General features: G+C 52.3%; 1 protein-coding gene across 1 annotated transcript; it reads right to left on the bottom strand.

The window, feature by feature from the left end:
• Positions 1 to 9,060: 9,060 nt before the first annotated feature.
• Positions 9,061 to 10,749, bottom strand: POU3F1 (POU class 3 homeobox 1). The gene is given in 2 exon segments (XM_071453031.1): positions 9,061 to 10,439; positions 10,441 to 10,749. Coding segments are annotated over 2 exon segments (1,116 nt in total). The 5' UTR covers positions 10,702 to 10,749; the 3' UTR covers positions 9,061 to 9,584.
• Between the last annotated feature and the right edge of the window lie 582 nt (positions 10,750 to 11,331).

Consider the following 11,331-nt stretch of genomic DNA (forward strand, 5'->3'; position numbering starts at 1 on the left):
GCAGATTCCAATCATCTCTCAACGTTCCAGCAGTGACAAATGACAGGATTTCAGCAGGAAAAAAAAACCCAAAGTGAAACAGAGTGACCAAAAAAGGAATGATTGTATTATCAATAATGTTTCCAGTGGCTGATGGATGAGGACACCCAAAGGATTTTTAAGATTTCAGTAGAAACCCTCCAAATGGCAGCACAAAGGAAAAATGTTTATTAACCCAGGGTGTCCTGAGCAAATCCTCCAGGGAATTGCACAGGATGAATCCACCCAGGATGTGCATGGATCCTCCATGCCAAATGAGTGCTCAGCATCATGCAGCCCATCTAACAGCCCCTGGGACAGGATCTTCTCATTCCTGCAGAGACAGGAAGGATCCTGAGAGGGTTCCAACAGGGATGAACAGACAGACACACTGCTCCTTGGGACCCCACTGGCCTTTTCCTTCCTTTCCTTCCTTCCATTTGCTCAGTGCAAATGCTCCCTAAACAGCTCTGGAAACAAGCAGCCTTTTGAAAGCTGTCCTCTGCTTTCACTAATATCAAGAGTAGGGAACATCAAGAAAAAAAATCACCTCCTAATTCCTTGGGGGACTGAATTTGCAGAACAGGCATCCTGTCTTAAAGATAAATATCCCCCTCAAAAGGCAGGCCCAGCCTTGCCCTGTGCATGGCAGGACATTCAGCTGATGGTTTTGTGATGCCACACGTCCAGCACAGCCTTGGCAATGCTCTTGTGCTGGAAACATATTAGACAATGTTGTCATGTATTGAAAACTGGCAAATCTCCAGGCTGGGGTTTCAAGGGATAATTTGTAGATTGAATGTTAATGAATATTATTGTTGTTATCTTGCAAGGCTGTGCTGACTTCACTCTGTTGCCCATTGCACATCTTGATTTTTAGAAAAACAAAATTTTAAAAATTACCCCTATAAAAAGCAGCATAGGCAATTCCAGCACAGCCAGTTGAAGACACGTGGGAAAAGGAGATTCTTTCTGTGCCGTGTCACTGCCTCCCCAAACACTTGCTGACACAGGATTGTTGTTTTGAGCCCTCTCTGTCCTTTTTTCTGCAAACTCACCCAGCCTCAGTAGTGCTGCCCCAGCCGTGGCATGTGGAGCATCCTCAGCAGCATAAATCTTCTTTGATCTCCACGGGGAAAGAGGCATGGAGGGGAAATTCTGTCATTTCTTCAGTTCTGTGCTGCTCTAAGGGCTGTGATGGGGCTGTCACTGTCAGGAGCCTTTTTGTGCAGCAGATCAGAGCAGAGCTCACCTGGGGCAGGTGCTCCAGTGCAGCAGAGCCCCCCTGCAGCCCCCAGGGCCAGGCTGGTCCCAGGGGCACTCCCAGCCTGCTGCAGCCCACCGTGATTTATGTGGCACTTGTACAATTGATGTGCTTTGTGCCTGGGGACAGTTAAATGGTAGCTCTGTCATTAGTTTAAGCAGAGGTTAAAGGTGATCAATAACAAGGGTTTCACGCCCAATTGATCACCCCTTGCTATTTATTTCTGCCTTTTGCTTTCCATTCCACGCTGCTTTTAGAAATAGTAATTAAAGACATAACAAGTGTTCCACTGGGCAGAATATCAAACGCTCCAGATATTGATTCAATTCTCTCCCTTTTAGCAACGCTGACCTGTGCCTGTCCCCAGCAGCAGCAAGGCTGGGCCAGCCTGCAGGGCTGCTCCCCACAGCCAGGCTGGGGAGCTGAGAGCCCTCCTGGGACAGAGCCAGCCCTGCCCTGGGCAGGAGGTGGAGGGAGAGCAGCACAGTGCCCTGGACAGGCAGCTTTTAGTGTCCAAGCCACTCTGAGCATCAGTGCTTGGCCCATCCTGCGAGCCTTTAGTGTGACTGAAAGGCACATAGTGAGTTCCAGGGAATAAAAATCACAGGACAGATTTTCACAAAAAACCCCAAAAAACCAAAAAAAAACAACAATAAAAAAACCCCAAACCAAACAAACAAAACCAAAAAACCACAAACTCCCTCCCCCCAAACAAACAAACAAACAAACTACACCAAACAAAAAAAAAAAACCACCAAAACCTGTCATATTTTCTGAAAAATCTTCTTTGCCCAGGATTTTTCTCCTAGGAAGCTGAAAAGCCTCAGAGAAAAATGAAAACCATATTATCTCATTTGCTTCTCCTGTGTTTTGCTGCTTTGGAATGTGGTCTGGAGGTTGTTTATCCAACATGTGAATGGTTTTTACTTAATGACCAATCACCATCAGCTGTGTCAGGACTCTGGAAGAGAGAGTCAGGAGTTTTCATTCTCATTCTTGTTAAGCCTTCTGTCTGTATCCTTTCTCTATTCTTTAGTATAGTTTTAGTATAGCAGAATAGAATAGAATAGAATAGAATAGAATAGAATAGAATAGAATAGAATAGAATAGTAATTTAGCCCTTTAAGAATTTGGAGTCAGATTCATCATTTCGCCTTCGTCCTGGGGACCCAGAAAACACCCCACATGTGCATGAAACACCCCACATGTGCATAAAACACCCCACATGTGCATGAAATAACCCCGAGGTGCTGCTGAGGGCCAGCCAGAGCTGCGGGACGGGAGAGCCGGGGCTGCAGTGCCCGGCTCGGGCTGGAGCCCCTGGTGGAGGGCAGAGCTCCAGCAGAGGGTGGTGCCTTCCACAGCGCTTTCCTCAACACAAACAGCCCGTCCTGCTCCCCACAGCCCCGGGCAGCAGGGCCAGGAGCGCTGTGAGCACATCAGGAGCAAACCCACAGCGCTGGGAGGGGAGCAGGGCAGCGAGGATCAGTCCCTGCTGTGCACGGGGATGCTCTGCCCACGGAGGGACTGAGAATTCCCTCTGCATCTCACAGGGATCCTCTTCCCATGGAGGGACTGAGAATTCCCTCTACATCTCACAGGGATGTGCTTCCCATGGAGGGACTGAGAATTCCCTCTGCATCTCACAGGGATCCTCTTCCCATGGAGGGACTGAGAATTCCCTCTACTTCTCACAGGGATGCTCGGAGGGACTGAGAATTCCCTCTGCATCTCACAGGGATGTGCTTCCCATGGAGGGACTGAGAATTCCCTCTGCATCTCACAGGGATGCTCAGAGGGACTGAGAATTCCCTCTGCATCTCATGGGGATGCTCTTCCCATGGAGGGACTGAGAATTCCCTCTGCATCTCAGGGCAATGCTCTTCCCACAGTGGCACTGAAAATTCCCTCTGCATCTCACGGGGATGCTGCTGCTCACAGAGAGACTGAGAATTCCCTCTGCATCTCACAGGGATGCTCTGCCCATGGAGGGACTGAGAATTCCCTCTACATCTCACAGGGATGCTCTGCCCATGGAGGGACTGAGAATTCCCTCTACATCTCACAGGGATGCTCGGAGGGACTGAGAATTCCCTCTGCATCTCACGGGGATGCTGCTGCTCTTTTTGCTGAGGTGGCTCAGCAATCTGTGTAAATTAACCCTTGTGATTTAATGGCATGGTTTATGACATTACTTCACGAGAAGTAAGAACACTGGGGGGGAAAAAAAATCCTAAATGTTTCTCATGGTTCTTAAGAAAATGAATGGGGGATGTGGGAGTAAAATGCAGGAGTTGTGACAGCATTTTAGAGGAAAGTTTGTGTTGTAGCAGATCTCATAATCACCCTCCTGTACAACTCTCTTATTACCTGTCCTTCTGTTGGTTTGCCTGCAACCAGGTTATTCTTAAACATGACTGAAGAAACATCTCCAATTTAAAACTAGTTATTTATTTAAAACATCTCCAAACATAAAGACATCTAATGTAATAGCCTGACTCTTTATCCTGCAAATCACTGCAAAAGATGCAAATGTGTAAATTCATTTCCTAGAGTTTTGTCTGGCTACAAATTTATGATCCAGCATAATCTCAGTCACATAGCCTTTAGTGTGACTGAGAGGCACTAATACACAGTGAGCTCCAGGGAAAAAAAATCACAAGGCAGATTTTTGCTTTAAAAAAAACAAAACAAAAAAAGCCTCCAAACCAATAAAACTCAAAACGTACAATAAAATGTAAAGATGTCCATTTTCCCATTGGCTCCCTCATACCTTCTACTGATCCCTGACTGCAGAGCTGGAATTTCCAGCACCTCTTGTGCATATATGTGATATTTGCAAGAAGATTTTTGTGCACTTTTTCATTGATTTACTTTGAAGGACACAGCTGATTGGGGTGCAGCTCCTGAAACAGAGCTGAGCAGCTTCAGTGAGCCATCCACCTTCCCTAAATATGCTGTAGGAAATCCTCTTCTGTGGCTGTGGTACCTGCTGAGAGTTTTGGCCCTAGAGAATCTGGTACAGTGATGGAGAGCAGATCTCCCTGTGGAGCTGAGAGAAGCCAAAGTGCACAAGGAAACAGGTCCTGGATGCTGTTGGTGCTGCCCAAATGCCTTGATCAGGCAGAATGCTCCAGAAGAAAGGTGAGGAAAAGGAAAACAAAGAAACATCTTTAAAGTTTGGCATGAATGGGAAGCATTCCTCGCTGCAGCAAGCGCCCTCAGCAGCGTTTGAGCCAGGGAAACAACATCAAACCTTTACAAGAAATAACGCTCAATTTGCCCAACACCAAAAATAATGTGATATCAAGGACTATGAAATATTCATGAGGGCTGATCTAACATGCACATTACATGGTGTGAGCAGCTCCACATGCTTTAACCCAGCCTCTGCAGTCTTGTAATCCCCACGCATGGCACAGACACTGGGCCGTGCCAGCTCCAACTGGAACTGGGGGAACTTCTGCTGGCAGAGCTTCCTCCAAGGACACAGGAGAACACCTGAGGAAGTGCAGGTGGCCACGTCTCTGCTGCTGGGCACCCCTACTCGCAGCAAATCACAAGTGGGAGCAAAGCTGAATGCCCATAAATCAGCCTGGCAGAGCACAGTGGTGGCTCCCATGAGAGATTTCATTGAGCTCCTTCTCTGTGTGTTTGCTACACAGGCACATACATGGCCCTGCTGCTCAGAGCCCACTGAGCAAACCACAAACCATTGCACTCACTGGTGGAAGCCTGCAGAAAACCTGTGCTTTGGAGCTGCTCATTTCAGGAAGGTACATTGGCCTTGTTCCCCATGAGCAGTAATATTAAAATTAGCGAGAGCAGACACTCATCTGTGGACATTTAGCATTTTAAAACAAAACCAAAACACCCCCCACACCACCTCAAGCTTGCTCCTGGTCCTGCTGGGGCTGATCTGCCCCAGGAAAAGAGGGCAGCAGGCACTGGCAGCAGGCAGAGCCCCCATGAGTGCCCATCCCCAGCCCATGGCAAGGGCCAGCACCAGCTCCGAGTCCCCAGCCAGGATGGGCTCATTTCAAACAGCCCAAATGTAAGGAAAACACAAGGAGAAGGAATTCCAGAGTTGTGGAGTTCTGCCCCAGGGCAGAAACCAAATCTGCTTCCAGTAGCTGTGAAGTGAAAACTCTGAGCTGTCCTGGGGCTGATCCAGCTCCAAACAACCAACGGCAGAGTTAGCATAAAATTAAAATATATGCAAACAACATTAGCACAGAATTACAAGATTTGTTTAACCTGATGGTATTGAAATCTCCCCTTCTAGGGGAGACAGCAAGCAGGAGTGGGCAAAACTGGGAACAAGACTCTTTGGTGTTAATGTTGATGCTCTGAATTTTCATGTAAAGAGATGATAGTGTTTCAGCTGCTGCCTTAGCTCATTAGGGGCCAGTTGCACCACAGCACGGTGCTGGGATCAGGCACAGCTCTGGCTGGGCAGCCCTCAGAAGAGACCAGATTCAGTGAAAAGCATAGGATGAACATGGCATTACTAATTACAAGTGACTGTGCCTCGCCAGGCAAACTGCTGTGCTGCAGTCACTCCTGCAGTCGTTGTACAGCAAGCATTCCCTGCTCTTGCAAGTGGCAGCAAGAATGCTGTAAGACAAGAAAACTGGAAGAAATTGGACACTGGAATACTACAACCTTCTCCTAAGCATGCATGAAAGCTGATAGGCAACTGGGAAAGGGGAAAAGTGATACCCTACTGAATATTGTCAGCCTAACAGAAAACAGCAATGTCCCAAAATCACCAATAACCAGTTTATAAGATGACAGCATGTGGGAAGCACAGCTGCCCTCCCCTGTCCCTGGAGCACACAGACAGGCTGTCTGCCCTGGCAAGGGGGGCACAGCACAGCTCACACCCCTCTGTGAGCACGAGAAGGGCTGAGCCCACACCAGGGCTGCATTCACCGGGTACCAACTTCCCCATGTGGCCAAAGAGCCCTGGCTCAGCCCCTCAGCAGGGTGAGATGTGAACCCTGGCTCAGCTCCTCAGCAGGGTGAGATGTGAACCCTTGGTCAGCTCCTCAGCAGGGTGAGGTGTAAACCCTTGGTCAGCTCCTCAGCAGGGTGAGATGTGAACCCTGGCTCAGCCCCTCAGCAGGGTGAGATGTAAACCCTGGCTCAGCCCCTCAGCAGGGTGAGATGTAAACCCAGGCTCTGCAGCCCCTCTGGACTGTGGGCAAGGCAAGCAGATCAGCCCAGCCCCTGGTGATGGATGGCACTGCCCCAAGCACAGCCTGCTGCCACCACGGGACCAAGCAGAGCCTGAATGCTCTGAAGGGGATCTGCTGGGGCCAGGCACTGCTCATCAGCAGAGAGCTCTGGGTTAGAGCAAGGATTTCCCATCAGCACAGACCTAAACCCCTCTCTAAACTGCACTGGCAGTGCTTCTGTTCCTTATCTACACTTCCTAGTTTGTATGTTTACTGTTTGCGTTGTTAAGTAAGTATTTGTACCTCTGCTTTTCTTTAGTGGACCAACACCACAGTCCTACCTTTTCTTGCTTTACTACTGATGTAGTAGTATGAGGTCACGCTTTCACCTTAGTGAGAAACAACCACCCCCCAAAAAAAAAGAAAGAAAAAAAGAACAAAAGTCTTCCCCCAGTAATTGCCATTTAATCCCTGACCAGGAAAACTAACAAGTTATTCTAAGATAGGCAAACCTTTGGGGCATCTGATTTTTAGAGCAGCTGAGCACCGCAGCAAGGAGATATACAAAGAGTATTTTATTTTTGCTGCTCAACAGCACGAGAGAGCTAATGCAGCAGGGCTGCCAGTGCCTTATAGAATGTGACACACCGAACAACCCAAGGGTGCTCATCCTCCCCAGCACTCACAGCACATCTCATCCCTTAGCAGAACACAATGTGAAAACTGACCCTGCCCTTCTGAGTATCAATACAAATCCTGTTTGCCAGCCAGGTTAGTTCAGAATGAAGAGGTTACTGAAATGTCTCCTATTATAGAAAATCAGCACAATTAAACATTCAATGCAAACGAGTTTGTTTTCTTTAAGAAACAAGCAAACAAGAAAACCCCTCTTTTGTTCAGTTTTGTTTCTTCCCTTAAAGCCTGGCTGTCAAACAGAAATTCTTAAGCAAAGGCTGCAATTACAGCATGACAAAACACTAAAAACAATGGTACATGTGTGGGGAACACACAAGGTAACAGATAAGGACAGATTCTCAGAGTTGGAAATTAATTTAAATGCTGTCATGATACATTGACTCAAATCCTTAAGTCATCTTCCTCCTTTACTTTTTTTACTGGAGTGTATCATCTAAGCTACTACATCTGCAGAGCTATTTAGAAATTAGTAAATATTCAGTAAAAACAGCGAAACTTTTTGAATTCAGGATCCCTACCACAGCCCTACCATTCTCTGCCCTTCTATAAAAACCAATCTCATTATGAAAAAGGAAGCTAAGCCTGTAGCAAAAGCTGACAGAACACACACTACACACTAAGCCCTTTAAGTGAGATTTTGTATTATGCTCTGCATGCCAAGGGAAGTTACTAAAACCCTAACCCACAGCATTCACTAGCTGGTTTGTATCACAAAGTGAGCCATTTCTTTACAGGCTATTTGATGAAATAACTGCTCAAAGTGACTTTATTTTAAAATCTCAAAAATCAGTTTACTTTTTGAATTTTGAATGAGAACTTGATAGTCTTGAATTAGCTGATGTAGAATAGCTACATTATAAGAAACATTGAAAATGCACTAAATTATAACATTATCAATGGCAAATGTGACATCGCTTAGACAAGTAATATACACCCCCACCAAAGGCACAAAATGCAACAAAATCAAACTGCAACGAAGACAAGAATCTTCAAGTATAAATTCTCAAGAGTAAGTTACATTTGGTATGTTAGAAATTTTTATATATATTAAAAAGAATTATACATAAACTGCAATGCACAATGCCGTGCTTTCGCTAGAAAATCCCCTTTAAAGCTTCTGTTTTCACAGCACATAATTTGTGCCGAATAAAGTGGGGAAACCATCCAATGCCAGGTGTCTGAGAACATCAGTAAATTCTCTGCCAACTAAAAAGAAAGAATTTGGTCCTTTGCTACCAGATTTCGATCAAGTATTTAATCAGTGCAAGAGCTCTGTATGGGAACATTTTTCAAAAGTTCTCCCAGCACACAAAACCCCGCAGGAATCCAAGGACCTGCAAAGGCAAACAATCCTCACATGCGACTTTTCTTGGTGCTGCAAGAGAAGGTTTAGAGATGCAGGATCACTCTTCCAAGAACCGATAGGCTGAAAAATACATTTTTCTGCGTTTTCTTGGCAAAACCACCAAATATTCGGGCATGAAACCACGACAAGGGAAAGCTGGTGACATCAGAAAAAGCGAAGAGCGTGGTTTGAGCAGAAAGAATCTACTCAGCAGCACCAGCGTACGTGGATTACCCTGCGATACGTGGGAGGAAAGTTCCGTGCGGGCCGTTTTGTGTTCGCAGCGCGGAGAGCCGCGCTCGGATCGGCAAAAACCCCGCGGGGAAAGGTGCGGGGAACACGGCGGTGCACAAAGAGCATCCACGCAGGGGAAGCGGCTCGCCCGAAGCGGAGAGCCGCGCTCGGATCGGCAAAAACCCTGCGGGGAAAGGTGCACAAAGAGCATCCACGCCGGGGAAGCGGCTCGCCCGGGCAAAGCCCGCCGGGCACCGCGGGTGCGAACCGCGGGGGCACCGCCGACACCGCGAACGGGGCTCCCCGGCCGCCACCGGCAACGGGAGCTCGGCCGCCACCGGCCCCGACGGCCGCGCTCCGAGCCTGCAAAGACGACACGAGACCGGTTCCTGGGTAAATGGTTTATGTAAGTAATAAAATATTTACTATAACATAAATAGAAACGTACCCTCGCAGTCTACATTGGTTTTGCAATAAGAGATACAAACAAAAAACCGAAACCCCCAAGGGAATGGACCGGACTGAACCCACCAACGGGAGGGTGGTGCGAGCTCCGCGCACGGTTAGAAATAAATAGAGACGGGCCGGGAAATGGTTTCGAAGCGTCCCCCCGGGCCGGGCCGGGCCGGGCAGAGCGGGAGGGGCCGAGCCGGGGGCGCCGCCGCCTCCCGGCCGCGCGAGGAAGGGAATAAATTAGAGATCGCAAACCTTTGGCTACTGCTGCGGCGGCCGCTGCGGCTCCGGCGGGCGAATAAATAGAGCGGGCGGCCGGGCCAGTCTGAGAATAAATTAAAACGCGTCCCCCGCTGCCCGTGCCCGCCGCGCCGCCGTCGGGGCCGCGGGGCAGTCACTGCACGGCGCCGGGCAGCGCGTGGTGCAGCGGCGAAGTGTCCGCCTGTGCGTAAACGTCCTCCATGGGGGGATGCGGGACCCCGGCCGGCGTCATCCGCTTCTCCTTCTGCCGCCGGTTGCAGAACCAGACCCGCACCACCTCTTTCTCCAGCTGCAGGGAGTCCGCCAGCGAGGTGATCTCGTGCGCCGAGGGCTTGGGGCACTTGAGGAAGTGGTTCTCCAGGGCGCCCTTGACGCCCACCTCGATGGACGTCCGCTTCTTCCTCTTCCTCCCCTGCGCCGCGATCTTGTCCAGGTTGGTGGGGCTGCCCGTGCTGGAGTCCGTCTCCTCCAGCCACTTGTTGAGCAGCGGCTTCAGCTTGCACATGTTCTTGAAGCTCAGCTGCAGCGCCTCGAACCGGCAGATGGTGGTCTGCGAGAAGACGTTGCCGTACAGGGTGCCCAGCGCCAGCCCCACGTCGGCCTGCGTGAAGCCCAGCTTGATCCGCCGCTGCTTGAACTGCTTGGCGAACTGCTCCAGGTCGTCGGAGCTGGGCGCGTCCTCGTCCGACGGCTCGGGCGGCCCCAGCGGCGGCGGCGATGCCGCCAGCTCGTGGCCTCCCGCCTCCTCGGCGCCCAGCGGGTCGCGCAGCCCGTGGTGCAGCGCGGGCGCCGGCGGGCCCAGCATCCCGTTGAGGCCCGCGTAGGGCTGCGCGTAGAGCAGCGGCTGCCCCGACGGCGGGGACATGGGCGGCAGGTGGTGCGCGCCGCCCTGCGCCCAGCCGCCCGCCGCGCCGCCCGCCGCCGGCTGGTGCACCAGGTGCGGCCGGTGGTGGAAGGCGGCGGCCGACAGCTCTTCGCGGGGGTCCCGGCGGGCCGCCCTTGGCGTGCTCGGCGGGCGGAAGGTGCGCGCCCCCTCCGCCCCCACCGCTGCCCCAGTCCGTGCCGGCGCTGGGCAGCCACTGGTGGTGCGCCAGCCCGACGGCGTGCCCGGCGGCGGGGGCCAGTCCCTGCAGGTACTCGTGGTGCATCATCTTCTGCACCTCGCGGTACGTGGTGCCCTGGTGCAGGCGGTCGCCGTCGGGGTGCATGAGCGCGGCGGAGCGCGGCAGGTACTGCGCGGCGGCGGCCATCGCGTGTGCGCCGCGCCGCCCGCGCCGCGCTTTAGAGCCGCGCGCCGGGGCGCGGGGCCGCCGCGCGCCGGCCCCGCCCCCGCGCCCCATTGGCCCGCCCGCCGCCGCGGGTGGCGCGCGCCGCCCCGCCATAGGGCGCCGCCGGCGGGAGGGCCCCGCCCCGCGCCGCCCGCTCGCCATTGGCCGGCGGCGGGAGGGCGCTGCCCACGGGATTGGCCGGCGGGGGCAATGGGCGGGGCGGCCCGCGGCGGAGCGGACGCCGATTGGAGGAGCGCGGTTCATTCATGCCGAGCTGCCGGCGGCCGCGCGGGCCGGGCGCGGGGGCGGCGCGGACCCGGTGCCCGCTCCCTGTGCCCGCATCTCTGCCCGCTCCCTGTGCCCGCACCCTGTGCCCGCACCTTGTGCCCGCTCCCTGTGCCCGCACCTTGTGCCCGCTCCCTGTGCCCGCTCCCTGTGCCCGCACCCTCTGCCCGCACCCTCTGCCCGCACCTCTGCCCGCACCCTGTGTCCGCATCTCTGCCCGGACCCTGTGCCCGCACCCTCTGTCCGCATCTCTGCCCGCACCCTGTGCCAGCTGTCTCTGCCTGCACCCTCTGCCCGCATCCTGTGCCCTCTCCCTCTGCCCACTCC

The sequence above is a fragment of the Agelaius tricolor genome, unplaced genomic scaffold (genome assembly GCF_023055355.1).
Source record: "Agelaius tricolor isolate 1412-34295 unplaced genomic scaffold, bAgeTri1.0.p SCAF_36, whole genome shotgun sequence".
Classification (NCBI taxonomy): Eukaryota; Metazoa; Chordata; class Aves; order Passeriformes; family Icteridae; genus Agelaius; species Agelaius tricolor.